The 23,714-nt window shown below is 37.0% G+C and overlaps 1 protein-coding gene across 1 annotated transcript in view; it reads left to right on the top strand.

Moving 5' to 3' along the window:
• TRHDE (thyrotropin releasing hormone degrading enzyme) overlaps positions 1–23,714 on the top strand; it is a 364,092-nt gene that overhangs the window by 173,148 nt on the left and 167,230 nt on the right. Inside the window, exons 4-5 of the mRNA XM_021678576.1 lie at positions 13,519–13,673; positions 16,666–16,779. Of these exons, the coding sequence (XP_021534251.1) occupies positions 13,519–13,673; positions 16,666–16,779 (269 nt within the window). The remainder of the gene's footprint in view (positions 1–13,518; positions 13,674–16,665; positions 16,780–23,714) is intronic.

The raw sequence follows: 23,714 nt of genomic DNA, 5'->3' as shown, positions 1-23,714 counted from the left end.
AGAAGTAAAGGTTTCAGTTAAATCTCTGGCTCATTATTAGTTCTTTCTGTACTTCATTTCTTGATCTAATGTAAATTGAACTAGGGAATATTTGGAACACTAGTAATGGATTTTGGAAAAAAAATCATTGAATAGAAATTCTCAGAAAACCTTCTGTAGAAAAATTTGGAAAAGGTAGTTTTTTTTTATACTCTCAAGAAGATATTTATAGCAAATCATCAGATGCCTTCAGTAATGAAAGACATGGTTCGTATTTTGATCACACCTCCCATCTGATACATTATTCAGCCCTGAATGGGACATGACATTCATTTTTCTTCATGGCATTGAATGACTTGATGCTATTTCAAATGGTAAATCTATGGGTTTGGATTATTAAAAAAGTCTTTAAGTAATATGCCAAGGACTAAATTGATAAGGTTTTCTTTTAGTTCCCTTAAAGGCAAATTAGGTTGGAGTAGTGTTAAAATTTAGTAAAGTAACACAGTGTCACCACTTTTTCTGGTTCTATAATTGTACTATTTTTTAACTGTATTTTCCTCCCTTTTTTCCTCTGCCTTCATTACCCCAAACACCATCAGAGATTTCCCTAGAAACCTTTAAAATTCACAGTGAATTTTGGTATTTCCTGTTTATACTGCTAGCTCTCTGAAAATGCATCCATTGTTAGATGCCAGTTAATATCAGGTAATACTTTACACTGCAGTAAGAAGTGATAAAAAATCAACAACCATGGGCTTCAGTGATTTTTTTCTCGGGGGCTTCCACAAGTATTTGATTTTGCTTGAAATTAATGCTTGACAGTTTTAAGCTAAGAATCCAACATTGGTTCCTTTGAATTATATGATTGCATTTTTTAATTGAATATTGTGTGTACTACTAGTACAGTTTATGCTAGAGGGACTGGCTTTAAGGCACAATGAATCTTTGTTTCCACTTTACCAGACCTACATAAATAATTTCTTTTAGAGGTAACCACTTTGTACTCAGACTGTCTAAAGTGCATATGAATTTGGAAATACATTTTACTGACAACTCCAAGTTTCAAGAGTTAAGAATGCTCCTTTATAAATAGTACCATTTTTATACTCTCTTCTGCTGGAAATGTGAATCTGTCAATTAAAGAATGTCAAAGAGCTATCCAAACCTCCAAAATGACTCCCAGCTACCTCATTTTTGATACAAGAAAGACACCTGAGTTACGTGTTTTGGGATGGGCCCACTCCAACAACTGACACTCAATAAATAACTGATTAATGAGAGCCCCTAGCATAGTATTGTATTTTTTTTCCCCTTTAGGTGTGATGATGCTAACACATGTGATTAGACTTTGTGTTGTATTGTGTAAAGTTTTATAGTTCACTTTGAAAATCTGTTGAGAATGATACTGCATGGTAAGCTAGTATTACTTGAAAGCATTAATATTTAATTAATTAATATTTAACTACGGGAGTGTATAATAGCCATGCTTTATAAATTCACCTGAATTTTTTTTTTTTTTAATTCACCTGAATTTACTGAAGATACTCATAGACATTGTCTACTCTTGCCTCCTTTTTGGGTGGTTCACTGCTCTTAAATGATGTGATGTCACACTCTTCTGGTTTTTTTCCCCCCACTCTTATGACAGTGCCTGTTAATACTCTTTATGTGTCCTGCTCCATTTCCCCCTTCCTCTGCCTGTCTTTTAAATCTCAGTGCTCCTCAGAGATCTTTTTGGTCCTCTTCTAGGCTCTGTATCAGTCACAGTCTAGTATATACATGTTGATGACTTTTTAAATCTGTTCCCCCAGCCCAGATCTCTCCCCAACACATAAGACCTCTGTATTCAGCCTCTCTTACTAGATCTCTCTCTTTGGATGTTCCAGAGGCATCTCAGACTCAGCATGTCCCAAACAGGATTTGTCACTATATTCTTCAGACACATTGATTTAGTTTTTATTTACTGAAAGTACCATATCCTCTCTTACTTGTTTGCACATACCCTTAACCTGAAATATACTTTCCCTCCAGATAATTCCTTTTTACTCAATAAATCTCATAACTGACTTTCTCCAGATAGCCTTTCCCCATTCTTATGTTAAGATTTGGGACCTCTTTTACATAGTAGTAATGATAATAATATAGTAATGCTGTAGTAATATAGTATATAAAATAGCAATATATTATAATATGTAATATTAATACATATTATATAGTATATATAGTAATATGGCATATTTGTCAATACAGTAATAATGATAAAGGTAATGATGATGATGAGAGTGATGCTCTGTTAGTTTCTTATTGATGGTGTAACAAATTGCCACATCCTTAGTGGCTTAAAACAATACAAATTTGTTATCTTATAGTTCTGTACATTGGCAATTTGACACTGCTTTCACTAAAGGCTTGGGGGTGGGGAATCTCTAAACTTTCTCACCTTCTCTAATTTCTAGAGGCTGCCTGCATTCCTTGGCTCATGACCCCTTTCCATCTTCAAAGCCATTAGTGACCTCTACAGTCTTTCTCACATTGCTTCACTCTGACACCAACTCTTGTGGCTCCTGCTTTCACTTTTCAGGACCCTTGTGATGATACTGGGTGCACCTGATAATCTGGGTTGCTCTTCCATCTTAAGGTCTGCTGATTAGCAACCTTAATTATATTTGCACCTTCGTTTCTCTTTGCCAAGTTATGTAATATATTCACAGGTTCTGACAACAAGGCCATGGACATCTTTGGAAGTGCATTTTGTTGTCTACCATTATATCTAACAGCTATTGAGAACTTACCACTCGCTAGGTGCAGTTCTAAGCACCTCACGTGTATGAGCTCATATAGTTGTTAAGAATGGTGTGGGGGCTGAGAGTTTTACCTTACCCCATTTACAAGCTTGACAAGTCAGCCTGGCATTGTTTCAGGAATGCTTGCAGAAGACACGAAATTCCTGGGTTAGAGAGAAAATCTTGACGGCTCTAGCTACAACAGTAGCCAGAGATTCAGTATTTTTTGTGCCAGTTCCCTGAGCCCCAGTTCCCAAGAGCAATGCAAGGAGGGCCAGGTGATACCTCCATATACAGTGGATTATATTACAGGTGAGGAACCTGAGCCTACAGAACCTGATTCTTTTATAAATGATGGTATCTCTGCCTGTCCTTTCTGTGGAGAGGACACGATCTCTATTTTTGCTATACAAATATTCTTAAAAAGACAGCCTGGAACAAAATGCAGTCAGTATCTGTGCTCATAAGACATACAGAAATGTGAGAGACCCTTGAGAATTGTGTTCCAACAATAGCCCTCGCAGTAACCCTGTGAGATAGTTGCAATTATAATCATCTCCATTTTACAGGTAAAGAAAATGAGGGACAGAAATGATAAGTAACATGCCTCATTAAGTAGCAGAATTGAGTTTGAACCTAGGCTGCCTGGCTTCAGAGCCCATGTTCTTAATCTCCGCTCTGTGTTGCATCCATTATACCAGGTATTCATCGTAGCATATTCTCTGTACTGCAGTTTCCTGCATGTTTGTCTATAATGTCTCTACTTTTTAACTTGACTGTATCCCCCATTGGGGCTTAATGGGATTTCATCTTTATTGTTCAAGGTTTATATCCAGTGTCCAGATCAGTCTGGCCCATACTAGGTAATGAATCGGTATTTTAGGAATAAATGAAAATGCATCATAAATGAAACCTTAATAGAGAGCAACCTTTACTTTCAACCTACATTCTCTTAGGTAACAGCAAGTCTTTGTTATATAACAAGTATTAGTCAATTTGGCCTGTTACCAAACAATGAAGATCGGGGTCATTCAGTGTGTGTTCGATGTTTATGCCTAATCATGCCCATTAAAGCAAAGACCATGAGTTTGGAAAGTGCTTGGAGAAGATGCAAAATATGATGATGGAAATTGAAGTAGAGCTAATTTAAAAAATTAAATGGGTGAGAAAATGACAAATATTCCTTGTGCATATAGGATAAGTCCTTTGGCATAGAAATTCTTTTTCAAGGGAAAAGGAAATTAGGCAACACATGAAACACATTCCTCCTTTGCAACTGACAGTAATCAGTAAGTGTCAAAAAAAGTGATTGCAGAAATGAAAAAAAAAATCTTTTGAATATGTGGCAGGAGGATCAGCAAAAACACAGACTGCGTATTATGGCCTAATGCTTCTTTGGGAGAATGCTAGGAATTTGAGAACTTAAATGCTAAGCTTGTGAATACAAGTGGTACTGATGAAAATTCTGTTATAGGCCAAAAGGTGTAGCTGAAACTAGCCTTTTTTTGATAGAAAGACGTCCCAATAGAAAGTCCATCAGGAGAAAGTGTGTTTTGTTTTAAGCTTTGAAGGACTGATTCACTCTTAAATTTGGTGGAAGTGTACCCAGGGAGGGGCAAAGCTTAAACTCCTCTTTGTCAAATGAACTTAAAAACAGCCGTTCAGAACCTAACCAGTTTGTGAGTAAAAAAACAAATAAAACGAAACTTCAGAATTTGCTCTTGGAAAGAAGAAAAAAAGTTGGTTCTCATTTTATAAATACCGGTAATAGGTAACTTCTGTGAATTTTATCTTGTTTATGTTACTATTTCAAATGCAACTTCTATTTCTACTAGCCACATATGGTAATTGTCAGAGCAAGTTTTATTTTTTATACTTAAGCATAAATGCATACGTATATAGTATCTTGAGCAAGCGCTGGTCATGGCATAATCAAAATATAACATTTGTTTTTACCTGCTATACCTTTAAAACTTACTCAGCATCCCTATATATGTAAATGTCCTATGATGTAGTCTCTTTTGTTTTGTTTGCTCATTTGTAGGTAGGTCCTATATGGCTTTACATCCTAGCATAAAATCTCAATTCAGAAATTAAGATGCCTGATGTAGCATATCTTTGTTCAAAGATAAAATTCCTCCTCTTCTAAGCTAAAGCCTGTGATGCATTCAATTCCCCAAGGTGGGGCTGAACTGGAAAGATCCCAACTAGTGATAGCGTTGATTTATCATGTTTTGTACTTAAGACTAAGTGCTTTACATGGACCATCTCATTTAATCTGCACGACAACCTGCAGGGAAGGTACCATTAATATCCCCATTTTATCCATGAGGAAATGGAAACTGGGAGAGATTAAGCCATGTGTTCCAAGTCCTCCGGCTAGGAAGCGTTGGACCTGGGTTTGGATCCCAGACAGTGTGGACTCCAAAGCTCCAACGTTTAACTGTTATGTTCGCTATCTTCTGCCAAGAAGGCCTAGGCAGCAAGAGTTGGAAAGAGAACTTGGGTTGTGTTGAGATACTGCTAGGGTAGAGCATGGAGGACAGTGTTGGGGGTACAATTAAAAGGGTGATATGAGGCAGGACACAGAAGGAAGAGTTAGGTCAGAAGTTGGTTTTTTGAGAGCAAGATGGATTTGGGTAGAAGGACCAGGGCAGAGTTCAGAATGGTTCTGTGAATCTGGAGGGAGTGTCTCTGAGTGCTCCTTGGTGGAGTTTAAAGAAGCAGCAGAATACTTCACATGGCAGAGAACCCTAGGCCTGCTGACCAGAATTGCAGAATTTAATGCTCTTTCTTAGATGAGTATTGGTAATGGTTATGTACCTGTCTGGCTTGTAAAACCAGCAAAACCAGTTGTAAGCTATATTCAGCACGAATGTCATCACAAGGAAAACTATTCATTTATTTTGCAATAAATTCTTGGACATCAGCCATGTTCTTGGCACTGTGCTAGACTCTAGAAATGCAGCGATTGAAATGAAAAATGACCTGCCTTTATGGAGGTAAAGTTCAGTTGGGTTGGGGTTTTAGCTTAGATACTATCCCCCCAGAGAGGCTTTTCCTGGTCACTCACTCTGACCAGGAAGTATCATCCCCACAACCCCATATTCTTTAACATCCCCTGTGTTATTTTCATTACAGTCCCAATCCTAATCTCTTATTGTTTTATTTATTTATCTGAGTATTTTTTGGCTCCTTACCTGTCCCCCTGAAACGGTCCTCTGGCCCCAAAGCTGGAATGTGAGCTCCATGGGAGCCAGGTCATTGTCAGACTCCTCTCCGGAGGCAGAGTAAGGACTCAACAGACTTTGTGAATGACTGGATGAATGGAGAAAATATACGCACATACAGGAAAAATAAGAAAGATTAGTTACTCCCATGAGAAAGTCTTACGGATTTTTCCCTATTGTGAGACCAAAACTTCGAGGATTAATGTCTGGCATTTTAGATTTTCTGAGCAGAAAATCACACACCCAACCAGGGACCACTACTGTTCTGTAAGGAGAGCCACTTCCTCTGGTCATACTCCAGGCTTGGCAGCAGCTCTGTCTTCTGCTCAGGTCTGGAGGGATTGGCCACTGAGGTGGTGCTCTTGAGCTGCAGGGGGTCAAACTTCTTTCTTTGGTATTTAACCTTTTATCTTCCAGGACTTTCTATCCTTGTTCAGGCTAAAGTTTGAAATCTGGGTCATTGTGACTTCTGACCTTACCCGGGACTCTCTTACTGCTCTCAGAATATTTAGATAAATAATAGATGGCAAATGCAAAATGAATTGACAAGTTTCGGTATGGACAGTGGAAGGCAGAATTGGCTGGTGAAGAAATATTGCTGAGGAGAGCCAGGACTTTAGGGAGTCTGGCTTAGGCAAAAGGGAACGTGTCAAGGGAGAGCAAGACAATGGACAAGTAGCTAGAGGTCATGTTTCAAATGATATCTTCTTTACTTTTACTCTTAGAACATGGAGTGTGAACTTGATATTGTGGCAGAAAGTATCTGAGCTGAAGGACACTAGACTCTCACCTTGGAGCCAGGGCTTGGATGTGCCCAGCACTAGGGCCCATATATCTTATTCTAGATGACAACCGACAGTGATCTGTGAGCCCAGAGCCTGATCGTGGCATAGGGAGGACTGATATCGCACACTTTTTTTGCTCGTGGTTATTTAATAATGTAGAGTGCATTAGAGGAGATATTTACAAAGTCATGCATCAGAACATTGCCACTCATACTGGAGACTATTTCGGTTTGTATGTATTATTAGACCCTGTTTGGTGATTCTTTGGGTCTTTCCACATAGTTTCAGTGTTCTCTTAGCATAGTGTTGTCAGGGTAGTAGGACATTTTTCATGGTGATTGACTACTTCAGAGTGCAAAAGAGGAAGTTGCAAGGTTATCTTTAGGTTTAAGCCAGATTAATGGGAGGGATCTATTGCAGAAGGAATTGTGCACTGGGGAGCTATCAGATAAATGTCTACCACAAAGATGCTTCCATATTTCCTTCTGGAGCTCAAAGAGAGCTTCCAGGCATGTGGGAGGTGACAGATGACATTGGAGTGGGTAAGAACACTCAAAAAAAACTAGTAGAATGAGTTAAAAAAAAAACAAACAAACACACACAAAACAACTCACAGGTGGAAGTACTAGGAACTTTGATTTTCAAAAGTCAGGATGACGAAATAAAAACAAAACAAACAAGCAACAAAAATAAGATAGGCTAATCTCAGAAGTGGAGGAGGAACATCGATATCCTGTTATGACAGATCCTGATCAACAGACAGTATGATAATTCTCAGCAATATCAAACAAATGAGATTTTGTGATTTTAGTTAGCAAGAGCTGTTTTGACACAGTGTTAAAGGTAGAAGGCAAATTATAGTGCATTGAAGGGATCAAGTAGAGAAAGTCAGATTTTTATGTTAATGTATATAATTGCATTCACTAGAATTATATGAATATTTGCTGTCTATAGTTTTTAAAACTGTAGTAATTAATTGGAAACAGTATTATGCATAATTTTTCCAGGATTTTCTTTGAATTTCCAAGTAAATTAGATTCTGAAACATTGGAATTTTCTTCTGTTTTCAAGGCATATTAAAGAGAATGGTTGCACATTTTAATGGATGTAGCCTCATGACAAATTTATTTTTGCAAAAATTAAAATAACCTGATTCATTGTGAATAAATCTTAACAACTTCAAAGTTAAGCAAAAGAACATTTCAACTTACCAGCTTCATTGAGGTATAGTAAGTTCAGTAACTGCACACATTTAAAGTGTACAGTTTGATTTTTTAAGTTATGTATACACCCATGAAATCATCACCCTAATGAGCATATCCTTCACCCCTAAAATTTTCCTGTTGCAATCTTTTAACACCTCCCATCTTTGTCTCCAGGAGACCACCGATCTTTTTGACACTGTAGGTTAGTTTGCATTTTCTAGAATTTCATATAAATGCATGATTCATACTGTACATATATATATATTCTTCCTTTTTAGCTATTCCAGGATTCAACTTTGCTACATGTATTGATAGTTCATTTCTTCTTATTGCTGAATAGAATTTTGTTGATATACCACATTCACCTGCTGATAGACATTTGATTTATTTCTAGTTTTTGGCTATTGGAAGTAAAACTGTTAAGAATATTTGTGTCTCGGGCGCCTGGGTGGCTCAGTTGGTTAAGCGTCTGCCTTCAGCTCAGGTCATGATCCTGGAGTCCCAGGATCGAGTCCCACATCGGGCTCCCTGCTCGGCAGGGAGCCTGCTTCTCCCTCTGACCCTCCCCCATCTCATGTGCTCTCTGTCTCTCTCATTCTCTCTGTCTCAAATAAATAAATAAAATCTTAAAAAAAAAAAAAGAATATTTGTGTCTCAGTGTTTATACAGATCCATGCTTCATGAAAGAATTCTTTTTTTTTTTTAAGATTTATCTATTTATTTGAGAGATAGAGAATGTGTGAACAAGTGGGAGAAGGGGCAGAGGGAGAGAAACTGAAGCAGACTCCTCGTTGACTGGAGAGCCTGACTCAGGGCTTGATCTCACGACCCATGAGGTCATGACCTGAGCCAAAATCACGAGTCAGACGCTCAACCACGCTGAGCCACGCAGGTGCCCCAAAAGTATTCTTAAAATATAAAACTATACAAATATAAAAATATTAAGAGTCTTTAAGTTATAAAGGCATAGAGCAGAGAAGCCCAGTTAAAATATCTCTCAGTAGTTGTTAGAACAAAATCCAAGTTTCGTTGGTATTTTGTTACAAGGTTATTATGTGGATAGTAGCATAATCTAATTTTTTTAGTTCCACTTTTTCCCCCTTCTGCTATCCATAGACATGGTTCCCTATATCTACTGTAAAACCTTTCTGTGTCTGAGAAGCTGTCTCCTATTACTGATGCTTCTGTGCTTTACTCTGTTCTCCATCACTTTTTACTGAGTCTAGCTCCATTTGCTCAAGAGTTCTTGTGTGGTGGATGTTTAGCCTTATTACCCAGGCCTGACTTCTGTGCTCTCGGAAGTCTGGAAACCAGTAGGTTTAGGTCACCATTAGTGGTTTCTTTGGCACCAACCTTTAACTGACCCCTCGCTGTACTGCTTATGCTGCTACTTAGGCTTTTGCTGTCTGATGACAGCCGCCTAAGTGTACCTTCCCATTTATTACAAATTCCTAGAGTCTCCATCTGGCTCAAGTCAGGAATCTTCTCTCTCGTGCCAGTTGAGCCAATCCAAATTCCAGTGTGTGGACTGCTCTGCTCACTTACTTGTGGGGACCTGACTACTCTCAACTCTTGGAGAACTCCTGCATACAGAAGTGCCTCTGTTTACAACAGGCTTGGTTCCAAAGGATTGTGCCTAAGTTCACGTGTCCCTTCAAGTACATGATCCCAGATGGCTTACTGCTGTTGCCATCTGATGGTGGCAGGCAGAGTTGGCACAGAGAGGGTCTGTTGCCTAGTTTGGTCATATTTAGGGAAGGTCTCAAATTAAAATCTTAAATAGAAGAATGTCTTCTTGTGATGTATTTGCAATTTGTTCTCCTTCAGCCACACTGACCTACTTTCTGTTTGTCCAATATACTCATCTCATTTCCCATCTCATTTCTTCCTTAGGACCTTTGCATTTGTTGTCCCTTTTTAGAACACACTTCGACAAGTCTTTGGATAGCTGGCCTCAAACATTATTCACACCTCAGGTAAAATGTGATTACTTTAGCAGGCCTGCGTGGATCACACTACACCAACCCCATCTGTCAATCACTGTCTTACTCTGTTGTATTTTCTTTGTAGAACTTATTGTTCACTGAATTTCTTTCATTCATTTACTATTTGCTGATTGACCTCCTCCTCCTGCACACACCCACATATGAATATAAGTGCCATTAGAGCGGGGGGCAAGGAGAGCTCAAAGGACAGGACAATTCCTATATTGAGCAAAGGAGATGTTAAATAAATGTTTGTGTCAATGAATGCAGATAGTACCTCTGACTGCCTGTTGAAATCCTATTTGCTTTTGATGTCCAGCTCAAATAATAACTCTTTCAAGAACTTCTCCAGCCAGACGTTTTCTTTCTCTTTCACAGCACTTTTTATTCTTTATTTCTTGTATTATGTTCTCATGTCCCCATTCTTAAATTAAAATGTAGTGGATATAGGGATCATATCAATTTATTTTATTATACATCTCAGACTTAAGGACACAGGAAGTGATGAGAAGATGTTTGTTGAAATGATGAATACATGACAGTCAACCATATTATAAGACTGCTGACCATTTTATTCTTTTTCTTATTATGAAATACGTAAAGCATACAGAAAAGAAACAATAATATTATACATAATATCCATGTACCCATCACCTGCTTTAAAAAAATTAATATTAAAGACAGATTTGAAATGCCTTTGTGACCATCTGTAGTACTGTGATTTATAAAAAATGTCTATCTGGTCATCGGAATGACCAAATATGTATTTTTCATATATATTTGATATGTATTTCTCAAATACTGGTGTTCTACATGGGTTTTTGCCTTAGAGCTTCCAAAACCCTTGGAATTTCCTAAGGGTTTGAGAGTCTGTGTTATGTTAATGTTAGTTAATGTTAGTGTCTTTGTTATGTTAATGAAGCGACTTTTGGGACACACCTAAGGGTAGGGGCAGATCTGATCTCTGTGGAGCCAGCCAATCATATGATTAGCGAGTTGGAACGTTCAATCCTACCCTCTGGCCGCCTCCTCCTGGGAGGGGAAAAGGGCTGGAGATTGAGGTCCATTGTCAATGGCCAAGATTAAATCAATTATGTCTATGTAACAAAGTCTGTGTAAAAACCCCAAGGGATGGAGTTCAGAGAGCCTCCCTGGTAGTGAACAGAGAGATTTGGGGAGAATGGTGCACTCTAAGAGGGCGTGGAAGCTTCACACCCTTTGTCAGTATCTTGCCCAAGGCATCGCTTCCATCAGGTTGTTCCTGAGTTACATACTTTTGTAATAAACTGGTAATCTAGTAAGTAAAAATGTTTCTCTGAGTTCTGTGTACCTCTCTAGCAAATTAATCAAACCTAAGGAGGAGATCATGGGAACCTCTGATTTATAGCCAGTCAGTCAGAAGTACAGGTAGCAACCTGGGCTGGTTACTGGCCATCTTAAGTGGGGGTACAGGACGGTCTTGTAGGACTGAACCCTTAACTTGTGGAATCTGATGCTATCTCCAGGTAGATAGTGGCAGAACTGAGTTGAATTCTCATATTCTCCAGTGTCCAAGAATTGTTTGGTGGTGTGGAAATCCTCCCCAACCCCATGCTGAAATGGGGTCCACGAACCTGAAAGACTGTCCCTCATACCCTTTCTGCCCGTTCTGAACTGAAGCAATCATGATTCTGAATTTGGTGTTCATCATTCCTATACATGTGTGATTGCATGTGCATTTTACTGCTACTATCTGTCTGGGTATGTGTGTGCATGTGTGAGTGTCCATTTATAACATATGGTATTATTCTGCTTATTTTAAGTAGTATATGGTAGGGGTCATTTTACATCTTACTTGTTCCATCAATATTATGTTTTTCAGATTATCCATATTGATTTATATAGTATAAGAATCTAGGGGTAAGATCGTGTATTTCAATTGCTGTGTAGTATTCCTTTATTTTAACTATTTTATAGTTTCTTTGCCCACTATCTTGGTGAAAGGCATTTGGTTTTCCCTTTTCACTCTTTTTTTTTTTAAGATTTTATTTATTTGAGAGAGGAGCATGAGTGGGAGAGCAGGGGGCAGAGGGAGAGGGAGAAGCAGGCTTCCCACTGAGCAGGGAGCCCCATGAGGGGCTCGATCCCAGGACTCTGGGATCATGACCTGAGCTGAAGGCAGCCGCTTAGCCTTAACCAAAAGAGCGACGCAGGTGCCCCTCCCCTTTCACTCTTAAAAACAATACTATAGCAAACATTCTCGTACCATTTTTTTCTTGACATCCTAGGTGGGTACTCTGGGGTTATTGGGAAATGGAACTTTTGCGTCAGAGACTGAAAACATTACATCATTGTGCTTAAGAGCAAGGCGCTGGAATCAGGCTGCCTGGGTTCGAATCCTAACTCTGCCACTTCCTAGCTTTCCCAAGAAGCAATGAGCGGCAGCTATTTACAGCCCTTGTGAACACGCATGCGCTACCTCACCCCTGGCATCATGCAATCAGCTTGGCTTAGGTCCCTTTGGCTCTGGCGGATCCTGCTGGAGCCAGTCCCCAGCGGCCACTGCTTGCCCCTGGAGCCAGAACGCAGCAGGACTGTGGCTTCACATGCAATCGCTGCTTTGCATTTCTGTACCATTTCTGATCCACGAAGAGGTTTATTTTCAAGCCTGGAGATATTTTTTAGTTTTCCCTTTTAATATTTTATTTATCACTGCTATGTGTTTGGAGCCGAGGGAGTACATCAAAGCATGAGCTTATTGTGTCACCTTAACCAGAAGTTGATAATACCTCTACAGCCTTTTAAAATAAGCATACATCTTAGTATCATCTAATCATAGATTTTTGGAGGTGGAAGGGATTTTAGAGATAATGAAGGCCAATAACCTTATTTTATAGGTGAGGGAATTGTGGTCTTGAGAAATTAAGTGATTTACCGAGGTCATATATCTAGTTAATGGTGGAGGGCAGGACCAGAACCAAAGCCTGCAGGCTTCCTCTGTAGCCCTTATGCCAGTTTCCACTATTACAGTTTTGTCTCTAAGCTATATTTGAATGCAACATTTTATTTTTAACAGAACTCAAAAAATACAGGAGAATCTCTGCGGTTAGAAAAATGACACATCATACTTTTAAACTGATAAAGAAAATGTTTTCCCTCGAAAACATTTGAGGTAAAAGGAAGAGTACAGTATTCACTGCATTGAGCTGAATATGTTTTCATTAGAAGGCATAATGCCTTTGACTCTGTAGATTTCTGCTGCATTTGGTTTCCTTGACTTCCTGAAACTTATTAGGGTGAGCCCATCAATAATGGTGCCGATACTTCCAGCCTCCTTCAGCACCTGGTCTGAAAATGAACGGAGATGAATGGATATGGCCAGCGTGTACAGTGATAGCCTATATTTCTGCTGTCATGTAGAAATGGCAGGTAGTTTAATTTAGAAAAAAAAAATTACTGAGAAAGAGCAAATATTAGTTTTCATTAGGATTTCTGGACTTTTTTAGGGTATGAATTTAGAATCCGGTATGTTTGTTAAAGCCTCTGGAATTGTTTTATCCTGTTTCTAGATCTTTTAGCTGTGCCTAAGCACCCGTACGCTGCTATGGAGAACTGGGGACTAAGTATTTTTGTGGAGCAAAGAATACTGCTGGATCCCAGTGTTTCATCTATTTCTTATTTACTGGATGTCACCATGGTCATTGTTCATGAGATATGTCACCAGGTATGAGAAAAAGGATTGGGTGTAAGTATAATTGCAAACTGTTGAGAATGCAGAATGATTTCAGATACTTAGAATAGGAGCTAAATTATTTTCCTCCCAATTAAGTTTTAATTATATAGAGAGTACTGTGTAGTTCTTTTTGGATGACATGTCATTTTTCTCAGATGACAGCACAAACAAAAGCAAACCCACTGATGATATTGAATAAACAACTGTCATTCAGTTTAGTTGAGGAGTGAGATGGCACTGCAGCCTCTTCGGAGACCCTATCCAGTCCCGGGTCCTTGTCAACCTTGCTTTATTTCCTTGTGATTATTGGTGTGTATATATGGTAAGTGCAGTGATGGCAGTGATTTATTGCATTGCTGCAAGATGCAGCTGAGTTTTGTGTACGTGTCAAAATTTGCTTTTGCTGAAATCAATTTGTTATTCCCTTTTTCCCATCACAGAGACACTTAGGAAGTCTTTCACTAACTCAGCCATAGACTGTTCTCCAGTGATTGATACTTTTTTGTCTTGGCATGTTTAGAAATTCATATGTAAATTAGCCAACTCTGTAGTGAAGCAGAGATAAAATTAATTTCATTTTGATTCTGTGCAGTTTCTTACAATGAGTGGAAGGTATTACAGAGATTTTGCAATGCTTATTTGAATCTTGATTCTAGTTAAAAAAAAAAAAAGACAAAACTGAAAATAAATGTTCATGCAAATGGAAAGCAATACCTGTCCTGGTGAGTATGGATAGCTTTAAGTTAAACCACTGGAAATCTCATTGTGATACTATATGGCTTCTATTTGTTATAAACCCAAAACCTTTTTAAAAAGCTAGAAAAACTCAAGAAGGAACTATGTGGAAAATGCTGTCAGTGAAAGAAAGTGAAGTGCTAAATGCTAATACATGAATACTGACATAATGATAAATTGGTTCAGGCCATACGGCCATTTCCCTCAATGCCAACCTTCTGCAAGTAAACCTGCATGATGTTTGTACCTGTCATGCTTGCCAGGTCAGGCATGTGTCTCTTGCCTCAGACGTAAGGGGATCCATTGCACAGATAATCAGGATTCCTCCACTGTGCTAAAGAGGATGTTTTCCAGTGAAACATAGTAATTCTTCGAGGCATAAGCAGTTTCCTTTTTGCAGATTCCTAGAAACAGGTTACTTGTATAGTTCTGTTGATATAAGAGCACACTGATGATGTTATCTTTGTTCCTAGAACCGGATTTCATTTGTTCCATATTATATGTAACTTTCTTGTTAGAACTTGGTAGTGCAGGCTACTAAACCATGAGAAAAGGGTCCAGAAGCTGGGAGAAACAGAATTTCCACTCTCATTACCAAATTATTTTCTACATTACCCTCTCTCCCACCTAGGCATTGTCATGATTTTTAAGACAGGCTTTCAATTTAAAGGAGAAACATGCATTTTTGATTAAGAATAAAAATGATTTTAAATATCATTTATTTTATGGTCATCAGCGTAGAGTTATCTCTTATTTGTATTTCAATCCTCTTGAGTAACTGATACTTTATTATTAATATTGAAACGCTCCGTCACTAAGCTCTTCACTGGAGCTCCTAAAGCTATACCTGATCTGATAGTGTCTGCCTTCTTCCGTTTCTTAAATATCTCATTCCCACTTAAGGTCTTCACACTAAGTGTTGCTTACATCTGCCTGGAATCTTCTTCCCAAGGTTTTCTCATGGCTGGCTCCTTCTTATCGTTAAAGTCTGAGCTCAAATGTCACCTGCTTAGAGAGAGCATTTTTGCTTTTGACAATCTAAAGTGGCTTTTCCCCCATTCCTATCACATTTTATTGGATCTGGAATTGTGTTGTTCATTTGCTTTTATATTTTTTATTTTGTATCTCACCTCATTGCCCTTGCCTCCACAATTAAGTGTCAGCTGCACAAGAAGGGACATTTCCTGACTTTTCATCATCACACACAAAGTCTTTAGGATCACTCTAGGCATATAATGTTTTTGTTTTTATTTTTAATGAAAAAAAGAATGTCTTTAACTTTCTGCCAAACTAAGCAAGAATGTCAGAGTGGGACATCATGATCTAATTAAAACACCAATTAACAATGACAACATTATGGGCCACCTTGGTGGCTCGGTTGGTTAAGCATCCAACTCTTGATTTCAGCTCAGGTCATGGTCTCAGAGTCTTGAGATCGAGCCCTGTGTCCAGCTCCGTGCTGGGTGTGGAGACTGCTTAAGATTTGCTCTCTCCCTGTCCCTCTGCTCCCCCCTGTGCTAGCTTTCTCTCACTCCATCTCTCTCTCTCTCTCTCAAAAAAAAAAGACATTATTTTTCATGAAGGGATTTTAGAGATTTTTTTTGGTCCAGGCCCTTATTATCACAAGAGCGTGGAGAGTCAGGTGTGGAGCATCACGAAAGCCCTCAGTTCCTGCAGTCAGCCAATGTCTTCTTTGAGTTGTCTGTGCTGTTGGAAGGCAATGCTTCCATACCTCCTGTGATGAGTAGCTCACCACTTGCAGCAGTACTTTCCATCTTTGGCCATCTCATTCTGTTAGAGGGTCTCCTATATTTTTAGCAGACATCTACCAATCCTGATTTCCATCCACTAGTTCTTATTTGTGCCTTGTAGGGCCACAAGACACAAGTCTCTTCCTCTTCTGTGTACCAGGTCTCCAAATATTTGAAAATAGCTGTAATCAGTTTTTTTCTCCTGAGTCCTTTCTTCTCCAGGTTAAATATTCTTTTTGTATTCCTTGGTCATTATATTTTTGTTCTTCCCTGAAAGCATTTATAAAAACAAAAACAAAAACAAAAACCTAGTGTCACCAAGTATTTGAACAAATCAATTGTCTTGCATAATACATTTTAAGATCACAAAATCTGTTGGGGAATGAATTCCAGTTATGATAGTCATAGTTTAATACATTTGATTTTAGATAAAATAATTCTGATTTTAGATAAAAAAATTTGATTTTATCTGATGCTCATTCATTTTTCAATTGCAGTGGTTTGGTGACCTCGTGACTCCAGTATGGTGGGAAGATGTGTGGCTGAAGGAAGGTTTTGCTCACTACTTTGAATTTGTTGGCACGGACTACCTCTACCCTGGCTGGAACATGGTAGGTGCACTTTTTTTTAGTTGTTTGGACTTCTAGTGAAAGGTTGGTCTCGTGTTACAGAGCTTATGTTATCATTAGAGGTGACTGAAAATGCCATCTGGAAAATCACATGTCCAATAAAGAAAAGGTAACCAAAATTTAAATTTAACTTAAATTTGAAGTATTCCAAAAAAGTTCTGTTTTATTTATTAGAACTGAATAGAGTTTGGTTGGTTGTAAATTGATTTCAAAATGGTATAGCTTTTCTTCTAGAAATATCTTAGATTGTTGCATTTGAGAACAAAGGAAAATTCTTTAAGATTGAGAAGGTAACAGTAATTCATAAGTAATACTTTGTGTATACAGTATTTCAATATATACAAAAATGAGACCTTAATATTTCTTCATTGTGACTAAAAATTAGCTAAAATATTTGCTTATTTATAAAATACATTATGGCTGTAGATGTACCCTAGGATCAAATGACTTAGTAAGATGTCATTAACTTCATGAGGAGTTATGCACATGGTACCTGTACTCTAAGAATATATCTGTCTGTCTGAACCTGAAGTTGGATTTGTTGTCCCTTAAGCAGTGATGTTTCTAGAACATCCTAAAAGAAAAAGTGGAGGGAAGGCGTGGTTTTTATGTGTCTTTTAATATAAGGTTTTCATTTTATATATGTTTTTATTAATCAATAAGTGACTGTGTTATTATTAAATGAAACCCAGGGCATATGCTGTTTTGGAACTTGAATTTTAAGGGATACTGTGTAAAAATTGCCAAACACTAACATTTGTCAGCTTCCAGAAACTCATATCTCACCTGCGATATAGCATAGCAGTAACATGTATTTATTTTGCACTGCTCTTTTTTGATGTTTAAAGTATTAATAGTAAGTGATTACCTAATTATCTGTTATAATCATGATTATGATTTGAAGAGTAAAACCAAGATGAAATATGAAGGTGTCTGTAAGTCATGATAGAACTTCTCTACCATCAATTCAGCCAACTTCTACTGCATAAAAAAATGTGATCTTACATATCTCACAGAGGAACCGTGATAATAGTAATATCAGATTGATATGTTTTCATTATGTTCATGCAGTGTTGTCCTTATTTTGTAAAAGCAACATGGGTCATTTCCTCAAACAATGAGATCCTTTTACTTAGCCCTCTGTATCTAGATGTGTCTGCATATATGACACGATTCTAAAAATCTTACTGAAACTGCTTTATCATGGCAGTGGAAATAAGTGAAAATGCCTTTAAAGAACTTTGAAGAAAAATCACCAATGCTGTACGATATTAATTATTTAAAGTATTCCTTTAACAAATGTGAAATTTTAAAACTGAAATGTTTAAGGATATTGAAAATATTCCCCCAATTCCCCAAAATATCTTTTGATTTTTAGATGACTTTCAACCAACTTTGTTTAAAATTTTCATTTAATTTTCATTATGCTGTGGATTATTACTGATTTATAATTTCATTATGTTTCAATATTAAAAAAATGACCTTATTACAAGTGACATGCTACTCATATAGGTAAGCTTTTTTTAAAGTTCATTCAGCTATCTATCGTAAAATCCCTTCTATTCATCATTATGAAAAATACATCTTGGATTAAAAAGTAATCAACAGAATTATACATGGGCTGGAAACTGCCAGCTTTTGATGGTGTTAGCATGGCAATATATCCCAAGTTTCAATGTCTTTATACTGGAATTTGTCTCTGAATGATTTTTTGTGTTCTTTCATCATTTTTATCAGTTAAGTTATAAATGTAGGCCTTCTGGAGAACATATTTATAAGATGTATTGAAAATGAACATAAAGTATAAATAATCCACCTGGCACTTTGTTCTTAATAGAATACAGACCATGAACTGAAAGTATAAAAACCTTGAGGTGGTAAGATCCAAGATTTTATTTCTTATAAATCCATATTTTATAATTAAGAAATGAGAATTAATGATGGTGTAAGTACAGTGATATAGAAGGCTCACCTTATTAAACTAATAAATGAAAGAATAAACTCCATTATAATTAATTAGGCAATAGTGAGATGTGCAGGTCTTATTATGATGTCTCTTTATGTTCAGATCATAAAGATCATAAATACATTCTGGTCTCTGATTGCTTTTGCTTTGTAGTAGCTTTATTTAGTTGGTAGAGTACCTCAATATACTCAATTCAAAAAACCAATGAGAAGAAACTATAAACAAATTGCTCCTCTATATATCATTAATATCTTCTTTGCAAACAAAATTTTAAGAATAAGTTAGCCCCACAGATAAGAGGATAATAAGTGACTTTAAGACTGTGCCAGCACTATTTTTCATAATGGCATCAGCAAGAGTGGAAGAAATACCAGAAAGAACAAGAATGGCGGCTGTGTCAGCAGTAACTCATACTATTAGGATATTGCACAAAAGCTTACCTAGGAGTGCAAGGCTTGGGCTTTGCTAGAGCTTAGCCTAAAATAGAAAAATCAGAAGTCAGTCTTGTGTCAGGAGTAAAGAAATTCAGGAAGCTGACCTCTTTTGTCTCTAATCTCAAAAACAGTGCTTTTATCATTTTTACACACCGAGTCTCAAGCACGAAAATACAATTTCAGTTTTCTAGGGTGGTTGCTATGACAAGCTACCTTCAATGGAATAGCAATAAAGAAGCCCAGAATTACATAATATTGCCAAGGAAGTTCTTGTTCTGATTTAGGCCAGTAAATTTGCTTAGTCTGCTTAGTAAAATCTTAGATTTTGTGTGAGTGTGTGTGTGTGTGTGTGTGTGTGTTCAGAGCCAGTTTCTGATACAGAAGTAATCAGTTTTTATATTAGAAACACTACATGGAATAAAAACTGTTATGATAGTTTTGTTCCCAACAAACTAATCAAGTTTACCATTTTATAGATATGGGCCTTTACAGGTAGTATGATGTAAGGTCAGGGGAATGGATTGGAAAGAAGAAATTCAGCTTCCAGGAAAGGTGTTTCACTTCTCTGATTGTTTCTTATCATTTGAAAAATGGGGCCAATTGTCCTGACTTATCAAGCTCACAGAATTTTTGTGAAGATAAAATAACTTGCAAGGTCTTTGAAATGTATGAGCCACTATACAAATGTGAGTAGGCATCATGTACCTGGAAAATAAATGCTCCATTATAAAGGTGCATTGATTTTATGTATAGATGCCCTAACATTTCCAAGCCCAGTCATCTGTTTTGACACCCTAGATTTATAACAATTATGTATAGATTACAAAATAATTTTTATAATCTTTTTAACTAGACTCAGTCTCACCAAATCAATTCTTATCTATACTGGCAATGTGGTTTATTCCATAGGAATATAAGCCTTATATAATGTTTCATTCATCAAACAGAAGTGTCAAGATCATCAGAAGCAGCTTCTTCAGCTCAGGGCTAAGGATATATTTCAGGGGCATGTAGTCCTTTTGCTTGACACTATTTCATCAAAGTTGGCTGTTATTGACAACGTTATTGGATTAATCAGGTTACAATATGATATTGATGGCAGTCGTATTAAATCTCACTGTGTTCCCTGGAAGGGAAGAAAAAAAAAGGGAAGACTCACTCAACACAGTTACTATTCTTCAATAATTCTTGATCATTTTAATTCGAAAAAGTCTATAATAAAAGAGTTTTAGTACAAGAAAAGGATGCATGGTTAAATGCTACTCTGAAGAATTCCTTATTTTATAGACCTGGTGCTGTTGCAGGCAAAATCATATCTCCTCTACGTATTGCATAGGTTTTCATTATAGTTTGTATCTATATTGTAGGCATGTCCTTTAGTTTCCTGAATATAGCATTGTAAGGATGTGCTGCTATAATGAGAATTATTAAACATGAGTGTATGTTCTTTTGTTAAATGAATTGGGATTCTCTGGAGCTTCACACAGCAATAACTTTGTATGCTGATACAGTCTGCAGACTGGGAATTCTCCCTAAATTTTTATGAGGACACATACCTGGGCATAAAGATAATATTAATGGAGAATCATGCAACTAAACTTCATTATGCTAAATACTTAAGATATCTTAAGGTGTATTGCCCAAAACCTTGAAAAAATGTTCTCAGTTGTCTCTATCATGGATAGGACTAAAATAGTAAAAATGAATCCTGCCATTAGACTTAGTATCATTTTAATGTGCTCCAACAAAAATTGCCTGCCTAAGTTAACAGGCATTGCAATAAAATTATCTTTACTTTTTAAATTATTTTATTTTTACTCAAAAAGAAGTTGAGAAAATCATTGATGAACTGAAATATAGTTGATTGAGTTCAGTGGTTTTTTTTTTTTCAGTTTAAATGTAAAGATATACTGCTTCAGCATTCCACATAATAATATACACTCTGCTATTGAGAGGGGGAATAGAAAGGTAGAGAGAAAACATCTTGATTTTTGTTAATATTTTACTTGTTCAGCTCTTCATTTCTCAAATACATACTTGGCTTAATGTCTGTAGGGAAAAATGCTTTTGCGTGCTTTTCAAAATTAGTTAATAAACGTTTTAATAATAGTTGGTATATTGATACTATTGTCTATACTTCATCAATATCAAAATATATTTGCTCAGTAGGGCTATAGGGTCACAGATCATGTGGAAATTAAATATTTATTTTAGAATCTTACTTCATAAATACTGAATACCAAATAAATGTGTGTTTGTATATTCATGATTTTCCATGTAGTTGTGTTTGTCTATTATGATCAAAATCCACATTATAATAATCTTTCTACTCCTGAGAAGTCAGTAAATTAGAAGATCCAATTGTTTTCAACTGGTCAATGATATATATATTTTTTCAAATGACTAACACATCGAATATGAAAAATTTAAAGGCTTCTTGTGACTAGTTCCACAGGGTTATGGTCTTTTTGATCCTGTTCAGTAGCTTAGCAGTGACATTTACATTGAAAGACTAGAAGGAAGGTGGAAGGAGTGTCTACCTGGGTCTCTTGGGGAACCACAGCCTTCAAAATAGACCTCTTCTCCTGCTTTCCCTTTACTCTTCCCTCCTTCCCCTTTCTGCAAGCAAGTTCCTTGCTGAAAACATAGATTTTTTTATTTTAAAGAATAGAAAAAAATTTTTTCCTTAATTCAGTGGAACTGGTGAGTTGTCGCCCTCTCTTCTGGGAGAAAGAGTTGCTTTTTCCTTAGCATTTGTGATCAGAGCAGTTTGGGGCATTGGTGGACAATAGGCTTGTAACAAAGAAACAAAAGTGCACAGAGGAAGTAAGAACTGCAGTGAGGACAGTAGCAGATGCCCCTGAAGGAAAGGGTCTCGTCTGCCATATCCGAACTCCGAGTAAACATCAGAGAAGTTCTAATGTGTATATGCCCAGTGCACTCAGGGTTAGACTAACACTCAAAGAGTGTACAAATTGGGCTCATCCAGAAAGGATGTCAGTGTTAAGAAGTAGGCCAGAGACTTGGATTCTAACCAGTGGTGGCTAAAGAGACATGAAGAATCTCTAGGAGAAATAGCAGTGAAAACGGGAACGATACCTATTATACTAACACATGACAATACCTCTCGCCAAGGCTACTACAATAACAAATTGTGTTTACATTTTCTCTCACTTTAGGGCCAATTCTGTGCTTTTTACAAAATATGTTAATGATGGGCTAGTAGCCCTGTTAAGGGCATTTCTTCACGAAAGGGATGAAAAAGGCTGAGCAGTCATTTGTTAATTGTGAAAATACATTAACGATTTTATTTTATTTTTTTATTTTTTTTAAGATTTTTTATTTATTTGAGAGAGAGAATGAGAGAGAGAGCATGAGGGGGGGAGGGGCAGAGGGAGAAGCAGACTCCCCGCTGAGCAGGGAGCCCGATGCGGGACTCGATCCCAGGACTCCGGGATCATGACCTGAGCCGAAGGCAGACGCTTAACCGACTGAGCCACCCAGGCGCCCTACATTAACGATTTTAGAAGTTTTATGACACAAATGCATTTTTGAGGATGAAACTACAACTGAAGAACAGATAATGCATTCATACTTTTATTTACGCTTGTTCTTTCTCAAGAATCAGGACGTTGGCTTCACAATTGTTTGGGAAATGCGAGCTTTTGAAGAGCTTGTTATCAAGGTGTGTTAAGTTTCAGAAAATGTAACTCTGCTTCATTTACTGCTTCTAATAGAAGACCAACTTTTATTTAGTAAGATATCTTTAGGAAGAGAAGAAAAAGCAAACATAATTCCTTAGTTTTCATATATATTCACTTATCCTTTTGTATGTTCAGGTATGTATCTGGGAGGTTTTCTTAGTCACATCACCTCACATTTTCTCCAATGCGAAATTTTTAAAATTTAAAACAAAGCTGCAAATGGAAGTCTCCTGTATGTTCTTAAAGAATGAATTTTCTTTAAAGCAAAGTCATTTTATTCAGAAAGACACTAAGTGTTTCAGGTTTTTGTATATTTTAAACTTAGAGATAAAAGATAAATGAGCACTCCCTTTGGAATAAAGTATTTCTTCCAAAGACCACATTCAGGTTTGCATGGTGTCAAGGTCTTTCTACATTTCCATAGGAATTTCAAAAGCAACTGATAAATTGACAAGATTAGACACTTTCTAAGAAGAAAATTCTTCTGAACCTGGAGCCCAACAATAATGCAAGGCCATCCTTTTTCATATCTAGAAATATTGCAGGGAAAATCAACCCATTCATTCCCTTTTCAAGTAAGAGCAGTTTGTAAGCAGAATACTTCCACTTGCTAAAACTTGTCAGACAGCATTTGATAAACCAAAAAAATGATAATGCCAAAAATTTATACCAAAATAATGAAATGTTCTGTTAGACATCCTTGTTCACAAACATACATTACTTACGATAGCAGATTATACCATTATTAATCTGTACCTCTTACCACCACTAGTAAAAATGTTTATCTCCCTACAATATATGTATTGTTCAGCA

The sequence above is a fragment of the Neomonachus schauinslandi genome, chromosome 5 (assembly GCF_002201575.2).
Source record: "Neomonachus schauinslandi chromosome 5, ASM220157v2, whole genome shotgun sequence".
NCBI lineage: Eukaryota > Metazoa > Chordata > Mammalia > Carnivora > Phocidae > Neomonachus > Neomonachus schauinslandi.
This window is presented reverse-complemented; position numbering and strand designations above follow the sequence as displayed.